The 17,854-nt window shown below is 44.9% G+C and overlaps 3 protein-coding genes across 3 annotated transcripts; all 3 read right to left on the bottom strand.

The window, feature by feature from the left end:
- Positions 1–147: 147 nt before the first annotated feature.
- Positions 148–5,394, bottom strand: gle1 (GLE1 RNA export mediator). Its single transcript, XM_076046971.1, has 14 exons — positions 5,168–5,394; positions 3,924–4,313; positions 3,576–3,724; positions 3,418–3,478; positions 3,025–3,279; positions 2,725–2,947; positions 2,452–2,564; positions 2,154–2,366; positions 1,821–2,011; positions 1,590–1,719; positions 1,265–1,369; positions 988–1,070; positions 802–865; positions 148–693 (listed from the first exon to the last, which is right to left on the bottom strand). Exons 1-14 carry the CDS (start codon positions 5,378–5,380, stop codon positions 625–627), a joined length of 2,259 nt encoding a protein of 752 aa, XP_075903086.1. The 5' UTR covers positions 5,381–5,394; the 3' UTR covers positions 148–624.
- Positions 5,395–5,920: 526 nt separating this feature from the next.
- Positions 5,921–13,110, bottom strand: LOC142902311 (outer dense fiber protein 2-like). Its single transcript, XM_076047268.1, has 18 exons — positions 12,912–13,110; positions 11,657–11,757; positions 11,364–11,480; positions 10,871–11,001; positions 10,398–10,515; positions 10,140–10,271; positions 9,991–10,065; positions 9,830–9,901; positions 9,596–9,712; positions 8,928–9,125; positions 8,379–8,488; positions 8,025–8,160; positions 7,779–7,889; positions 7,372–7,635; positions 7,126–7,226; positions 6,881–7,043; positions 6,301–6,426; positions 5,921–6,122 (listed from the first exon to the last, which is right to left on the bottom strand). Exons 1-18 carry the CDS (start codon positions 12,946–12,948, stop codon positions 5,976–5,978), a joined length of 2,256 nt encoding a protein of 751 aa, XP_075903383.1. The 5' UTR covers positions 12,949–13,110; the 3' UTR covers positions 5,921–5,975.
- Positions 13,111–13,945: 835 nt separating this feature from the next.
- LOC142902312 (protein SET-like) lies at positions 13,946–17,791 on the bottom strand. The gene is made up of 8 exons (XM_076047269.1): positions 17,549–17,791; positions 16,352–16,409; positions 16,032–16,174; positions 15,800–15,903; positions 15,593–15,706; positions 15,254–15,424; positions 14,936–15,061; positions 13,946–14,835 (listed from the first exon to the last, which is right to left on the bottom strand). Exons 1-8 carry the CDS (start codon positions 17,619–17,621, stop codon positions 14,812–14,814), a joined length of 813 nt encoding a protein of 270 aa, XP_075903384.1. The 5' UTR covers positions 17,622–17,791; the 3' UTR covers positions 13,946–14,811.
- Positions 17,792–17,854: the final 63 nt, after the last annotated feature.

Genomic DNA, 17,854 nt, shown 5'->3' on the forward strand with positions numbered 1-17,854 from the left:
AATGTATCTTATTACACTTTATGTAAAGTCACCGAGATTATTTAGCTGCTTCACTTTTTTTTAAACAAACGATTTTGTAGATGTAATAGCTTCATGCTGACAGTCAAAAACCCAAAAGTAAACACACAACACACAACACACCATCAATTTGTACCTTTACTAAATATAAAAACATATTTAATGAAAGGCAACAAACAATGAATCCATAACATCAGAATTAAATCATTTTGGCTTAGAAATGGAAAGAAACACCTTTTGAAGATTCAGTCCTTTGTCGTCATGATAACTCATTTAAATTACTAACAAAATGTTATAGTCAAGTCAAACAGTGAGACTTTATAAAAATAATCAGCGATACAGTAATGGGCGACTGAAGCAGCCTGATCACCTGAGCTCAAGCCAACTAAAAATAAAAAAGAATTTTGCTGCCACAGACCACTGTAGCACTGCAGATATTTTGAGGTAAGTTAGCCTGAGGTAAAACATATAATACATATATTTAAAAAAAAAAAAAAAAAACGGTAGTAGTTGTAATACAGCCCAAATTTGTGATCAGTTTTCCTCGGCATAACTTCGCATCCCTACAAATTCTGTGCAACAACATTGGTCAGCGTCGTCCCATCATCATGACCTCCAGAAGTTGGTGCTCAACTGGCCTTTGGCCGGACTGATCTGTCGTCTTTGCAGCGAAGTCTGTGCACGACAGACAGTTTGGTTGAGTCTCACAAGAATGTATCATGGTGTTTTATACTTGTAGTTTTTAATATATATTTTTTTCAGAGGGAGAGCGCGGCGACGTACCTCCAGAAACTGCTTGAGTCGGATGACTGAGCCCATCTGTCCAGTGTCGGTCACCGCTTCGATTCTGGAGATGAGGGAAGAGAAACAGGCGGCAGACTGTTGTGAGAGCCAGCGAGAGGTCAGCTTGACGCTGCGATGTGTGAGAGACTCAGCGAGTGTTTGAACACGGCGTCGCCGACTGCTGACCTGGGAAAGTATTCCTCTTTGAGCAGCAGGATGAGCTTCCAGAACTGGGCCTGGTACTGCTTCATCAAGGCATGGCCACAAACCTGAAGGAGTGAGACAGACAGACTGGAGGGAACACTGCAGGTTCGGGCGTCACTGATTTTAATCAGTCGAACTAAAACCTCTGCAGCCGTGACAGTCATCGCAGCCCGCAGACTGCACAGACTGGCAGGCGTCCAGTGACTCCAGTAATCACGCTGGTGCCGGTGTGTCTGAGTGCGTGCAACACCTCCCTCACCTCCAGGAAGTCAAAGAGCAGCGTTGCCGTGATGTCAGCGAGCGGCTCCATGTTGAGCATCTGAGCCAGCCAGCGCCAGCCGTGGTTCAGGCCGTGAGGAGCAGACTGCAGCAAACGACACAGAGTATTTAAGGCACCGTCAGGCGGGCTTCCTTAAAAACTGCTTGCTAGGAGCAAGACCCCCATTGCTCCATATATACACACAAGATTATTAAGGTATTTATAGGCAGTGTGTTCAGCTTTGACCAATATGAAAATTATAAATCAAACCAAATTTTACATGCTGGACCTTTAAAAAAAACAAAAAAACAAAGACCATATTTACCGCCTGCTTGGAGCCGTAAGGCCACCGCTGTTGGATCACTGCAGCGTACAGACGGATCATTCCAGACATCCTCTTCAGGAAACTGTCTTGACCTTCGACCCCATCGTCATCCACTCGGTAACCGAGGATCCTACCGTGGCGACAACGACAGCAAAAATCAGATAAACCTCTTTGGAGACGCTCGTTTGGTTCGGTTTGACAAAACTGGCGGCAGTTTGTGCCTCCCCCGACCTCTGGTATTCCTCCAGCGACGTTCCTTCCTTCATGGGCGGGTAGTGCGGGACGGAGTAAGGACACTTCTTGTGCAGGTGTGCCAGGATGAGCTCTCCCACTCGGGGGTGCAGCTCCCAGATGCCGGAGGCCACCACGCCGATGGGGAACGCAGCTTCGTGGTGAGCGGCCACCTCCTCCTCTCCTTGTTTCTACACACGCAAAGACAGTTGAGTGGCTGTTCAGTCTGTGACTTCCTCTAATTGAAGAAAATAGATAGGATTTGTGAAAGGACTCTGTGCGGTTAAGGAAAAACTTTATCTGGCAGGCCAGGTTCACAGCGGCACAGCTCACCACAAACTTCTCGGCCAGTTTGTAGCTGACAAAGTCCAGGCCCTGCGGGTGCTGGGAGGTGGAGACAGATCTTCCTCCCGACATCACCGCCCTGCCCGACAGCAGCTTGTCGATCTTGTCGAAGATTTCTCGAAGCTGTGAACCAGACTCGGAGGCGATCTGACTGACGGGGATGGTGGCGGCTTTCTGCAGCTCCAGCTTCTGCTTCTTGGTCTGAGTCGAAAGAATGAAAATGGACGTAAGATTTTTGATTTTTTGATTTTGATATTGAAATCGGGGAGAAAAATAAACACCTCACCTGAACGTCTTTAGCAGAGCTGAGCTGATCGATGGACTGTGCGCACTGAGCTGCCAACTCCTGCAGCTCCTTGTACCATTTCAGCGTGCTGTCTTCTGCACTGTTCTGCAACCCTGCAGAGGAAGAAAATAGATAGAATCCTGAAGATTTGAATCCTTCCTTCACTTGGTTTTGCTTTCTGCACTTTTCAGAAAGCTCTTTGCAAGGCAGGACTCCAAGACAGACACTGTCCCACCACCTGGCGAGCCTTCTGCTTGGAATCAGTTATCTCACCTTTTTTCTGGGCCTTCGCTTTGGCCGACTGCTCCGCCGCCTTCTGCGCTTCCTGTTGCGCCTTCAGCTGCGCCTCTTTCTTGAGCTCCTCCTCTTCCTCTTTCTCTTTCTTCTTTTGCTCCTGGGCCTTGGCCACCTCCCCCTGCATCAGCTGGATCAGCGCCCGCATCTCTCGGAGGGTCTGCTCTGCCACGTTCATGTCCTCCACGCTGGGGAACTCTCCCTGGAGCAGGACAGAAAACATTAGACAGAGACAGCACAGGGAAAAAAAAAAAAGAGGTGATGGCAGCTTCAACTGACCTCAGTCGTCTTTCGCACCACCTCGGACACCTGGGAGCACAGCTGGTTGCCGCGGGCGCTGAAGGAGCTGAAGCTGGAGGGAGTGACGTCCAGCTTGCTCTGAGTGGACGGGTCCAGCAGCTGGTTGAGCTGCAGCACCTCCTCCTGGATGGTGTTGAGGTTGCGCAGCCGCTCCCTGCCTTCGACCTGCCGCTGCCGCTCCACCTCGGCCCGCAGACGCTGCTGCTCCGCTTCTCTCAGCCGCAGTTTGAGGATCTGATGAAGGGGAGGAGAGAAAAGTGAAACTGGTTAGATTTTGAAACGGCTGTATTTCAAATCACATTCCAAGAAATCCTCTCAATACAGCCAATCTTTTACAGGTTTCAGTTCCCTCTTGATACATGACGACTGTACCTTCATTCTGTTTCGCTGCTCCTCTTTCAGCTTCTCTTGACGCCCGATGCTCTCCTTAGCCCTGTGACGAAAAACAGTGAAGGACAGAGTGCTCTGTATCGCATCAGATGGCTCAGACTTAATTGGCCCTGCATTGCATCGCTGCCTGTGTGTCTTACTCTCTGTCCATCATGTCCCTCATGCTCTGGTACTCCTGCCGCTGCTTGAGCTCCATAAATTCCTCAAAGCGTTTCAGCTGCTCAGACTCGGCGCTGGCCACCGTCTCCACCAGCCTCTCCTGCTCCTCCTGCCAGACCTTAAGGGCTGACTGAGACAATGGATTTAAAAGTTTGTTGAGCAGTTTCAACAATCTCACACACACACACACACACACACACACACACACACACACACACACACACACACACACACACACACACACACACACACACACACACACACACACACACACACACACACACACAGTTGAGTGCGTCAACTGCGGCATGAGTAAGAGTCTCTCTCACCTTGGCCTTCTCGCGTTGCTGCTGCTGAAATCTGATGATGCAGCCTGCCACCTGCATGGCTTTGGGCGACAGCAGGGAAATGGCAGGTGGCGACGCGGGACTGGACAGCTCCATGGCTTCCGTCTCCAGATTTTCACCCTGCAAACGCTCAGCGCTCGTGCGCTCATCGTCGTCCGCGAATGGCCGGGCTGCAGACGGTGTGCTGTGATTGGAGTCCACAACAGGGTTGGATTCTGTGGAAGAAACCGAGGCGGCAGCCTCCTCAGAGAAGCTCAGAGAGCCAGAGATCTGAGAGTGGCTCTTCTGGGTGAGCGAGGAGTTGAGGCGGTCTAGGATGAGCCCGGAACGTGGGGACAAGCCAAGGGACTCTTTACATCCTGACAAAATGTCCTGAAAAAACACATACAGACAAGGTATGGTTGACTTGAAGCGTGTGTGAATGTGGCCACCTGCAAAAAATAGTACAACATCTACTGAGCTTAAATTCTAACCACCGATAGACTTTGACGGTCAGAAAACACACCTGGAAAATACCCCAGTTTGACGGTTATTGTTTTTTAAAAAAAAAATAATAAGATTTTTTTTTTTTTTTTTTTTTTTAAGAAGACACAGCTGTGCCATTAATGGAACAAATCTCAAGCTGGGAGTCACAAAGAAAAACATTGAAACGCCTTGAACAGGGGGGTACATGAATAGTTAAGGCTCGGTGTAGTTAGTACTTCCCAGAGTCAATTTAAGGGTTGCAGTACGGACGCTAATTAAGACAACACCTCGAACTAGAAACAGTGCTAATGCTAACATATTAGCGAGCGCTGTCAAAAGTTTGGAAACGGTTCCGTACCGAGCTGAAACTGTGCATCTGCAATGTGCTTATACGGCGTCGACAAATATTTCCACAAAACACATTTGGCAAACCCGCGTAATTCTTCTTGATAATTTTGCATAATTGTCTGAACCGCTTGAATGAAAACAAAACTTGTAGCATGGGATGTGCTTTGGAGTTGCGCGGTAAGAAACACATCAGCAACTCCTTTTTGCTGTTAGTAAAGTTAAAAGTAAACCTGAGGAGGACTGAGACGGTACGTGTCATGACAACATACCGATTTCAGACTCAACCTTTTAAAATTGGCTGCATTTGCTATTACGAATGGCATTACTCTATTAATAAATGACGTTGGCTTGGCGCCGCGGCGGAAAACCAGCGCCTTCACCGCCGTCACTAGGTTCTCTAGAATTCCACTCACCTCTCCTCTTTCGGACCAGTGTGGGTCGAATGTGATTTTAGCCTTTGGAGAGTTTTCCAAGGCTTGTAGAGTTTCCCACCGAAGGCTGTTGGCAGGCATCTCGGCAGAGTGCAGCCGCCGAGTGTAACGACAATCACGCTCCGAGGCGAAACGGGGTAATTTTGTGTTCCGGGGGGCGGGTGAGAGTGCAACGAGAAGGGATTGTAGCTGCATGTCTGTGTTTCTCCGCCGCCTTGAATGTATGTGGAAAAATTCACTTCAGCTGATCTGTGCGTATCCTCCGTGGAATTCTGGCCCCGCTTTCCCCTGATAATCAAAGCCAATATATTCCCGTTTTCCGAAGCTTAGTTGTGTGTGTGTGTGTGTGTGTGTGTGTGTGTGTGTGTGTGTGTGTGTGTTTGTTTGTTTGTTTGTTTGTTTGTTTGGGGTGGGTGGGCTATTTTTGTAAGAATGTGATGAAAATATCCAGGTGTTCATCGTGGAATATGTCGTTTCAGGTTAGGATTGCTGTGGCTCAAAAGTTTATTTAAAAAAAAACAAAAAAAACCTTTAAATTTTAATTCTACTGATCCTACTGTTTACAAGTTACCGTGGTTTTATTAAATTTGCTCAAGGATTAAAAGGAGGTGGGAAAATGTACATAACACACTATTTTCAATTTTCAATTCAGGCAAATATTGTTTTTTAATTAAAAAAAAAGAAGAAAAAAAGTATTTTGTTTTAAATTAGTATACAACAGTATACAAAAGCTAGGTTAAAATCAGTAGCATTTACTTGAGGTCTACAACTTTACTAAAGAAGTTTACTGTCAGCTTGTGAGCAGCGAGTCCCCGAACACATTTCCATAAGAAGTTTTTAGAAACTGAACATAGTTCTGGAGACTGCGGTTGGTACAGTCCGACTGCTCCAGTCTCTCCTTCATGCTCTGCAGCTGACTCTGGTAGCGGCGCTCCATCTGGTGAAACACAAGACACAAACTGACTCTACTGTGTACTGATCCAATAACACAGTAAAAGTAGTTACCACGCAGACAAGGACAGTGCCTCAGACACTTGGATGGCACCTGTAGTACAGAGACAGACTCACAAATGTGCACTTTTAAAACTGCAGTTAAATGAAGACTTTCCACACACCTCATCCTTGCTTCGTTTGAGTTGACTCTGCTCTGTTTTGGCTCTGTTCAGCTGACTCTGCAGGTCCAACGCCTTGGACTGTGACACTCTCTCTTTGGCCAAAACCCTCTGCACATTGTTTTCCACCTGGAAGTGTGTAAATATGACAGTATTTTTCCATTATACAAAAACAGAATGTTCGGGAACTTAAAATTGGAGATTGCAGTTTGGATTGGAGATTAATTACATGCCCAAGATTAGCAAAGACAAAAAATGAAGTAAAGTATTAAAATGTTGACAATTTAGATTTTCTTTTTTTTTTTTTTTTAAATGTCGACACCAAACATTCAGTCTTTGCAGCAATCTGATTTTACAAAACCCTAACCTGAGTTAAGTACAAAATATATATTCAACACCAAACAGCTGGGAAAAGTCTTGTTCAATTGCTGAATATTAGGTTAAATTTCACTATTTCTTCCGAGCAAGTCAGTGCAGTCAGTGATCTGGAAGATGGAAGATAACTTCAAAACCAAAGCAAAGGGAAGCGTCGGTGCCACCCCTAAAGAAATGGTTAGGACAGAGAACACTTGGGGTCACACACCTCTTTCTGTGTGTCGTCCAGAGTTTGCTGCAGCTGTCTGGAAAGGACGCTGCACTCGTGCGACTTCTCCTCCAGTTGCTGCTGCACACGCTGGACACTTGCCTCCTTCGAGGAGAGCGCTTGAGACAAGGTCTCGTTTTCTGCCGTCACATCCTCCATCCTCCTGGTTAAACAGACGACACAGACATCAGCAGGCTGGAGGGCGTGAAAAGGGGTTCAAAATGTTTCCATGCGTGTGTCTGTACCTCTCCTGGCTGTGAAGTTTCTCTTTGAGCAAGTTGTTCTCCTCCTGCAGCAGCAGGTTCCTCTGCTGGGACGTCTCCAGCTGAGTTCCTTGCTGCTCCACCTGTGGGTGCATAGTTCAAGGATGCATTCACGCCTGACTTCATGCTGCGACAAATTCATTTCCAGCGCTTTCACCACACCCACCCAATCCCCCACCACCACAACAATAATGACAACATTTCAACTCAGGCTTTTTGAGCTCTCACCTTGTGCCTGACTTCAGCGAGGACAACGCTGTGCTCCATGTTGCGCCTCTCATGCGCCTGGACCTCCTGCTCCGCGTCCCGCCGCTGTTGCTCGGTCCTCCTCAGTTTTTCGGTCAGTGTCTCCAGCTCTCGGACGTAGGCCAGAAGCTCCCGCCTCACCTGCTCCTTCTCCCTCTCCAGGCTCACCCTCACCTCCTGCGCCTCCTTCTGTGTCACCTCTAGCTTCAAGCAGTGCTCCTCCGAGTCCAGACGGAGATGCTGGACCTGCAACCGAGAAAATTACATTAAATTACATTAAAAAAAAACAAAAAACAAGATGATATTGTTGAACTTTCCAGGGATGTTTTTTTGTTACTACTTAAAAACATGATGGAAAAAAATCTTTGAAATGTTGTTGCAGACTCTACCTTCTTCTTGTATTTCTCCACCAGGTTCTCCTGCTTTTTGAGGGAAGCTTTCAGATGACGGGCTTCTGTCTGCAGATCTTTCAGCTTCTCCTCAGATGACATCAATAGACCCTGGAAACATCATATATACAAAGAGAAAACTCTACAATAACCTTTGATTAGCTTTAAAAGAAAGTCACATTTTACTCTAATGCAGTTAGCATAATAGTTAATTCAAATAACACTGATAGAGCTACTTTCTCCTACCTTGAGTCTCTGGTTGTCCAGCTTGGTGGAGGTGTTTTCAGCACTGAGGTGATGCAGCTGATCCATAAGCTCCTCCCTCTCTAAGCGAACTTTATCCACTGACATATGAAGCTGAGAGTTCAGGTCGCTCACCTGACTGCGATGGAGGCAGAACAGTAACAAAGAGCATCGCTGAGGTCACTGCTTTTGTCTCGACTTCATGACTTTGAATCCTTTTAAACAACACAATCATCCAGCAAGTCCCAGAAAATCCCCTCAGGATTGTGATACCATTATACGTGCACATGAGAGCCATACTTCACAGGTTGACACTGAAAAGCGCGAACAGTGTGAATGTGCGCTGAGTTCGCTCACAGTTTGAGATCCTGAACTTCCTCCTCCAGGTGACCTTTGGCCGCTGCTTCTTTAGAGTGACGCAGACACCAGTCGCTGGATTTGGACAGGGCCTGAGACAGCTGGGATTCCTTTGAACAAAACAAACATTTTAAAACTTGTTTTGTGCTTCAAAGTAGGAATAGAATTTGTTTTTTGTTGTTGTTTTTTTTTACTTTCTACATGCCTGAAAATCCAATGCGTGAGTGCTGAAATACTGAATGAAATTGTGCTGCGGAACAACAGTCTGCCTGGACTTCCTTTGAACCTGATTTGCATGAAGCCAAGTCATCAGACAAGACAGTGCAGCCAATGAAGATGCTCATTTGCATGCAGTGTGAGACACGGAGACGTCCGCGTGTCCTCCTCAGTAAACGGGACTTTGTTTACGAGAAGAGATGTGTGTGTGTGTGTGTGTGTGTGTGTGTGTGTGTGTGTGTGGTGTCACAGCGTAAAGAGGAGCCATCGCTGCTTCTCCTCGCGCTAATATTTTGTGACGTGACAAACACCGCGGGCCTGTTGGATGCGGACCTTCTCCTGCAGTTTAGCCACGAGCTGCCTGGCAGAGCCCTCGGCCCGCTCGGCTTGCTGGGTCAGCAGGGTGAGCTCCTCTCGGTCCTGCCGCCCCCGCGCTTCATCCTCCTTCTCCATTTGCTGCCTCAGAGAGTGCATCTCCTCCTGCTGGGCCTGCAGCTCTTGCTCCTTCTGTTTGTGGCTCTGCTGCATCCTCTGCACCACAAAATAAAACACAAAGGAGATATTGTGATTATCCCATCAGAGGGTTGTAAAAGTATGAACGTGGTGCACTGACATAACAAATTTAGGGGGCGGGGACAAGATCTGTTGTTTCTGTTCAGTTTAAAACCAGCTCAATTCGGCTTAAAAGAAGAACATATATCAGTCTGTAGAGCTAAAGGAATTAAATAAGTGAGTCATCAGTTTAGCCTTGCTCTGTCAATACTGTGAATACTGCAGCATGAACAGGGATGAAGCTTCACAGAGGTGCAACAAAAACTTCAGAACTAGATAATATGATTTTTCCAGTCACAGCAGGATAACTGCAAATAACACAGGTTCTAGACGCTGTTACAACCTGTACAACAGGTACCTGCAAGCAAAGTTTCCTGTCAGTGCGAGCAGAATGAAAGCAAGAGGAGTGTCTCTGATAGTGTGTTATCTTGTGTTTCATGTTTACAGACCTGAATCTGAGCAGCCAGATGGACCTTTTCATTCTCCATTCTGTTCAGCTCTGATTCCAGATGGTCACGAGTCGACTGCAGGATTCGTGTGAGCTCCTCCGTCGTCTTTGTCTTTTCCTGTTGAGGGCAGCAGTGAGTAATGCTTTTTTTTGTGGTTTTTCATAATCAGTATTATTATTTTGAAGAGCCTGTTATGTCTTTTGGCTGGTGTAATACCAATCACACAGTTCAAACCTTTTCAAAGTCCAAATGCTCTGCGAGCTTGGACAGCTCCTTCTCTTTGTTGGTCAGTTTGGTCAAAAGTCGCTGCAAGAGAAGAAGAAGAGGAAACAAACCTCTAAAAATGTTTGATGGCTGACAAAAATCAACAGGCTTGTCTGTGTGATCGTACTGACAATGTTCTCCGCCTCACTGTCGGCCACCTTCCTCCTGAACGCATCCTTTTGTGCTGCCCACATCAGTGACCCCCTCTGCGGATGCAACAATAAGGCATGAAAACAGCAGTGGCGGCAGAGTCAGAGACAGTTCCGGTCATTTCCTGTACCTCGTATTCACTCCACTCTCTGAGGAGCTCTCGAAGGCGGTGATTTGTGTGACTAAACACCTCAATCTTCTCAAACAACAGGTCCTGCTGCCGCGCAACAGAAGATGTGTGCGATTTTAAAAGTCGCTTCTCCTGAATAAAAAGAAATAGAAAAGACAGAATTTTTCGCACAACAACTCTGAAATTTTCATTATGTCTGTATTCATTTTTCTCTGGGCCAACTGTGTGGTAAGCATGATCTACAGGAACCATATTCACCTTTGCGATGCCGTCTACAGTTTCCTTCAGTGCTGCCAGCTGATTGGCTAATGCAGCACCATCAATTTCTGCCTCCACAAGGGCCCTGAGGAGCACATCGCTCTCTCTCTGTTGACCCCTACAGGCGATGGAGGACAACATTTCAACTTGTACGTTGAACTGCATCATATTTAATAATTACACACGAACATTTCCCACATCTGGATCTCACTGAACTCACGTTAATGGAGGTTGCATTGCAACCATATTTTACACATCCAAAAATTTATATTTTTCATCCAACTACTTTATGGATTAACTTTACGACATTAAGAGCATATGTAGCCCCGTATTTATAACTTCCCGAAAGGCAAACAATCATGTGTTTTCGCTTATGATGTTGAAGACAACAGCAAAAATGTGGTTGCTGTAAAAATGAACTCATCCAGTGTGGGATTAATAAAAATCGTCTCTCATCTGAAAGTGACTCTTACTGATTAGGACGACTGTTTTCTTGCTCTCTGAGTAAGATACTGATGCTTTTAGACATTGCATCAATTTCCTCTTCATGCTCCTCAGAATCCTGCTGATGTCCACTCTGCAGTCGCGGCTGCACTCGTCTCTTCTGACAAGATTCAAACCAAACAAGACATGAGAAATGTGTTGTGTTTGATGTTGGTGCACTTAAAGGTACTGTGTGGACAAAAGAACCTTGCCCATCCATCGCCTGTTTGAAACGTATTTTGTAGCTTACAAACTGAAGGGTGATACTTATAACTCGACCTTCCTCTCGCATACTACCTCATTTACTTTTAAAACATCAACTTTGCATGTTGCTGTACCAAAAAAAAAATATAAATTAATACTTAAGAAGTTGAAGCAATTATGACTAAGGACATAGCCAAGCAGATCTCAAACAATGCAACCTGTTTGCCTCCCACTTGAATTCCTCAACATTTCTGAGTACAACTCTGGCAACGCAGAGACCTGGCACTGGTTTGAGGCAGCATCTCTCCTGCAGGACAGTCTTCCAGGAGGAATCCACGGCTTCTTCTCCTTTGGTCTTCCTCCATGTCTGATCATCTGGGCATCACTTGTGCTGTTCTGGAGATGTTGCAGAAAATACCAACAGTTGAGGTAATCAATTTACCCAACATATAAAAATAAGCAACCATGTGTCAAATGAAACTGGCAACATTGACAACAATGATTATGTCGCCAGTTGTTAATTGCCTCTAAAAGGGATCATGAAAATGATTCGGCAGTAAAATAAAAAAAACCTGTTGGTTCTTGATGGGACTTCTCCTCATGTGGACATGTACAGGTGTGGTCTCCGGGACATGGACGTGCACAGGCGGCGGTGAATCCCAAGTTTTCATCCCTTCGAATAGTTAGATACACATCCGGTAGCAACCATTTAGTTAAAAGTTCCCGTTTTCAAACACACTCGTTCACACGAAATGTCAAAAACTTAGTGGGCTTCCATCGGAAATCTCGACTTTCCGTCTGTGCAACGGACGCTTGTTTGGATCCAGGAAGCAAATCCCTGATTTGCTCTCTGTCAGTATCCTAGTTTGTGATTGGTGAATACGAGTTGCTGATACGCGTTGCTCGTGGCAACCGCTGCAAGCTGTAGGTGACATTTAATAGAATACGATTCGAGGGTCATTAAGTACCAGATCAACGACTAACAGTCACTATCAAATGGAATTTAACGATGTAAGATTATCTGAGCCTGGAAGTTTCGAGGCAAATAAAATACAAATAAAAAGGGAACGAAACATAACACAACACAATGGCACTCAAAATGGTGGCGAGATACAAACAATTCTTTTGTGCTATATTTGGCTGGTTCAGTTAAATTGCCCTAAAATTTAAAATATATAGCAATATACATTGATATGTATTGTGTAAGTGATCACGTATCGCTACACGTTTGAAAAGAAAAAGATTTAAAAAAACAAACAAACAAAAACAAACATAGGAAATGGTTGTTGGAAATGAGTGCCATTTCCTGTTTCTTTCCTACGCCGCACTTCCGACTGTTAGCGGGAGTGCTAACAGAGCAAGAGCTAATGACGCCACTTTCCTATAAATCACCCCTCGGCTTCCCTAAACTCTCAACCAAGCAACCGAATCAGTATATCTTCGGTGTGATAGGCCATGTTGAAGTTAACGCCGAGTACGAAGCGATAACACGAAACAGTTGATTTGTAATGATTAACAGCGACGCCAGGTGTCGACGCATTTGCTTCGGCTAACAACGTGGCTAGCAGGTGGCTAAATTCTGCTAGCTTGGTGGACGTGCACCAATTAGCAGCAATGGTTTGGAAAAGAAGCCCGTGGTCGGTGACGTTAGGGCCAATGAAAAGGCTATTCGTTCAATGTAATATATTTTACGTTCTCGTGATTTACTCCATCTCATACGAGCATGCTGATGCGTGTGGTGCCGAGGGGAACAGCAGCCCCGCTACCCTGATACTGTGCAGGGCTTGCGGACATGAGCTGGCATACGGGACGGACATTCACTTTTACCCGAGTCGGCTGGCGCTCCACAGCCGCAACGACACATGGGTCGGGGGCCGAAGGGTTAATATCCAGCTCTTCGAAAACCCACACGGACACCAATTCGAAGTAATCACATTTAGAAGGGCCGACTCGACCCTGCACTGGCCGGCAGATAATCGTTTCTCCTGGTTCCCGGGTTTTTCGTGGACGATGGCCACCTGTCCCCGGTGTAACACTCATTTAGGTGGGTACGGTGCAACAGTCGGCCAATGTCGCGGTTAAACCTTATTTGAAGCACTTTATTTTAAATAAAAGTCAAGCATGTATGTGTGCGCCGTAATAGACATGTTTTTAATTATTGTGCCTAACGATAGTAGTCGTAGGACCGATAGTTACTGTACAACAGCTATGGAAGCATGTGCGTCAGCGATTTAGTGAGAACAGTCGAGCAAAAAAAAAAAAAAAAGGTGACTGTTTACGTTCAATCTCGATTCCAAAATATGTTTTAAAAAAATGATCGTCATGGAACTGGAATTTAGTTTAGTCTGCTACCTTTAACACCGAAAAGAGAACGCCATTTTCTATAAACGGGACATGGAGCAGGGAGTCACGCCTATGTGGAAGTTTAACACAAAGTAAATTTCACCTTTGTTGTCATGCTGTGTACATACATAGACAGTAGAACTGAGTGAGAGTAGTGACCAGAGTTGTACTATTTCGTACTTGGAAGAATTCCACCGTTTGAACCGCATTTCTAAATTGTATTGGTTAACATAAAAGGCTCCCCTTACTTGAAATGTTATTCTCATTTTTCCAGGATGGGCCTTCCAGCCCAATGACTGGCCTGATACCATCACAAAAAGCCACTTTGAAGAGTCGGAGCACACCTTCTTGGCGCTAATCATCCATCGTCTCTTAACAGAAGACTTTGCCTCTAGCCTACTAATGACTCCAAAATCCTTTGTTAGCTGATGGACTTTGTAAAATTTCCTCAGGTGCCCTTTGCATCTCCCCAACTCTGTTGTTTTTAAATAAACATCTATGCACCCACTTGACAACACTTGTAAACATATTAGGTTTTATTATTATAACAAAGCAACTTGTACACCTCGGTTTTTAAACAGCCACCCCAACCCCAGCAAAAAGGAAAGACTTAATCTATAGTCTAAGAGATAACAGCTTTGTTTTACCCATGAAGCATTGGGGCCAAAATTTACAAGCTTTTTTTTTTTCAATTTTGTTCTTTATTAAAAATGTCATTTCAAATTTCATGGATATCTGTCAAACAATACAATGAAAAAAAAAAGTCCCATAGAAATGGTGTCAAAATAACCACTCTCCCCAGTAACCGACATACTCCTGCCCCTCCCCAGCTTACCCCACCCCCTCCCCCTAAACATTACAAGTCAAAGGAATGAGCTGGAACTCGTTAACCACATAGGGGGGAAAAACAGTTTATGCAAGGGATCAAAACCCACAAACTGGGTAAATGAAAATAAATGGGGAGGAAAATATTGAGGTAAACTAGCGCTGGGTAACTACACCATGGCTTTAGTCAATTTACCACATAACCTTTAACAGGAGGAACTGTGTGTGAACTGTCTTCAAATTCTACTCATGATGCAGTGCTGATTCTATTTTTTATACTTTTTTTTTATTAACATTTTTTGAGATGACTTCAGGGATGGTACTCACAATACAGGGCAAAGTGTCATTAAGCTAAATGTGACAAAAGGAGACAAGAACATAGCACCAACAGGTGAAGCGGCCTCAGAGTGGAAAACGAAGCGCATGTTCTCTCTGTCTCTTTTTTTTGTTTTTTTTTTAAAGAAAATTAAAAAAAAAAAATTAAAACCTTTGCCCATGATTGTGAGTGGAAAAACCAAACAGGGAATAGAAGGTTGAGGGTCTGGGTAGATGTTATTTCTTAGTCGTCTTCTCCCTCATCATCCTGAAAAAAAAAAAAAAAAAAAAAAGTCAGGTTAGAAAGTGATGGGGGGGGGGGGGGGGGACAACAACTTTTAAACCCTAACTTTCGAAAAGTGCATTACCTCGCCATCCTCTCCATCATCCTCTTCGTCCTCTTCTCCATCTTCATCACCCTCCTCATCTATGGCCTCCAGACTTTCTTCGTCCTCTTCGTCATCCTCACCTTCTTCATCGTCCATGTCTGGAACCTAGACATTAGAATATCTTTCAGCACTTGGTTGTAGTTTAGTTAGACCCGTTAGTCTTATAGCGACACTTCAATGTTTCTTTTCTGAGTGCTTGAAACGGCTACACAAATAGCAAAATCATGACATCTAAGTGCCATCTTAAGCATGTTGACTTCAAAGCCAACGCCTTATAAGTTAAGAGTGTACACATACCAGGTAGTACTGCAAAGGGTTTGGCCAGATGTCATCCTTGATGACTTCTCCAAGCTCATCAGCACCGGCATCAGCATGATCAGTGAACCAAGTGAAGAAGCTCTCTGGCTCTTCATGTTGCCTCTTCCTCCCTGCTTTGTTCTGCGTCTGAATGGAGCGTTTGGTCAGATCCTGCAGATGAACAAATAAATAAAACAAAGTTTAAACTCCAATCAACATTATGCTCATCACTTAAATAGTTTTGAGAAAACTATATAATTCAAAAAACACATGCAATTTAGAAGGGATTTTTTTTTATTATTACTTTACAAAAACAATTTTTCAGATAAATACACATACCTTTCCCGATTTCCATTTTATTTCTGTTGATTTTGAGGATGGGTCTCCACTCTCGTTCAAATGGAACTCTTTGGAAAGTACTTTGTTTTCGAAGTACGGGTTTTCATCAAAATACTGTAAGGCAATTGCATAAAGGTAAGATGACAAAACATTTTTTAAAAAGCCTTGTGCATGTAACGGTATATGTGCACAACAAACGCAACTTACAAAATCTATTCTGTAGCCTGACTTGATGTCTTCAAACTCTGTCACCTCCACTCGGCTCAGGTAATGAAGCGCTTCTTCATCCTCCTCTCCCAGTAGGGCAGATACTGTGGTTGAAAAATGTTTTCCGGAACAAACGTTTACTCAACTCAGTTTCAGTACATAAACTTGTTGTCTTAGTGTTTTAAATTTTTTTCAAAAGGCTGCTTTGTGGTTTATGTGCCACATTACTTACCCTGTGGATGGTTGACAAATGTGGTGACCCAGAAGTTGGGAATTTTGGCGATCAGTTCTGACCTCTTCTGAAAGAACGGCTGGCGGAGTTTGTTGTATTTCTGTTCTACTTTGAGGATCTCCTCACTGGCTTGCTCGTTCAACCTTCAGAAAAAAATAATTTAGTTGGAGATACTATTAAACTGACATTGCTGATTGTGTGTGGGTAGAACAGACAATAATTTAAGCTTGCTATGTAATGACAAACAAACAGCCATAAAGCAGTGTAACAGTAACGTTCATTAAAGTTTACCACAATAAATAGTCATCACATTTATTTACCTGTCAATTTCGTTTTGAACTTCATCAATGTGTTCAATCGCTTCTTGCTGCTCTTTCTCTGTTAAAAAAAAAAAGATAACAAAAAAAAGGGACTATTAATACAACAAAATCACTGCATCAAATTACGCATAAAAAAACGAGGACAAACAAATATTTATTTGTGACGAGCAACTTTGCAATCAGCGAGTTACGTAGCTCCACACAAATTCGTTTACCGCCATTACTCAAAACTCGTCCACAACGTGAAATCCAGTAGCGGCTTTGTTTACGACTTTTTTTTTTCTCTTTTCTTTTCTCCCCCCATTATTATTATTATTATTTTTTAATTCGCCGCTATTACACGTTAGTTGACGGCTGCGATTGTCCCGCGGGTTCCTCGATGAACATTAGGGGCAACGTGAGCGGCCAATAGCTGCAGCTCTAGCGACTCAGACTTGTGCCGTTTTCTAGGGGCTGCTGCCGACAAGGCCGCGTGGTTTAAATGTGGGACATCTGACTGCACGCAGCCTCGATACCGTGAGAGCATAGTTGGGAGCAGTTGCCCGGACGTTGCCTCACTCAAACCGCACACTACCTGCTTCGATATGTCCTTAAAAAAAAATGACCACGTAACTCATTTGTGCCACATAATACCGTAATACATTCTGACCACCAACAGAACATAATGTCGTCGGCTAGCCTTAAGTAACACTACAACAACAACACTAGCCGGCTAAGCGCTAATGCCCAAATTGAATGGCAAAACTTTATTCCGCCCCATGATCGCAATGTAAGCAGTAATCTACAACTTGGAACTAATTTCACAGCCACACGCCGGAATATTGCGTTCCACCATCGTGTTTGAGCACTCGTCTTTTGGGTGAACGACACAACTGGCCACGCTGGTGTCGCTAAATAAGCGAGCTAACATGGCCTCGCTGAGTCTGCACCGGTGTGAGCGGAACAACAGCGACCAGGAGCAGCGGCGTGCTAATGGGCGCGCTAGCCGCCAAGCTAACGGCTATCCTCGAAACGCGAACACAACGCAGCACCAAATGTAGCCGGTGCCGAGAGTCCAAGTGGGCCGAATGCAGAGCGAAAAAATCAAAGTAGACCACGCAACAATTGGTACTAATTCGGCGCCCCACGGCATTGCAAAAATAATGTTAGAGAAGAAAGTGAAAATGGCGGTGAGCAGGAGGCCGCCATTCCCCTTACCGGAGGTCTCGTCCGCTCCGTCATGGTTTGAGTTCAGCTCCTTTTTACTGCTTTTCGCCGCCGTGGCCGACATGTTTTCCGAAGCTGGGATAACTCGCTGGAGCCTGACAAAGAAGCTGGCTGGTTTCCGTCTAGTTTCTCCCTGGACAGGAGACCGTTAATGCGGCGTAAAGTTCAGCGTGCACAAGCCAACAACGTGCTGCTTTGCACACAATGTAGCTGCCGACGCGCGAGGAAGTCACAGCAAGCGCCGCTCACGCGCTCCTTTCATTACGAACGCGCCTCGCCGAATGGTGAAGGAGACGA

Source organism: Nelusetta ayraudi, unplaced genomic scaffold (assembly GCF_046127955.1).
Source record: "Nelusetta ayraudi isolate G7.1 ecotype Tasmania unplaced genomic scaffold, CSIRO-AGI_Nayr_v1 ptg000092l, whole genome shotgun sequence".
Lineage (NCBI taxonomy): Eukaryota > Metazoa > Chordata > Actinopteri > Tetraodontiformes > Monacanthidae > Nelusetta > Nelusetta ayraudi.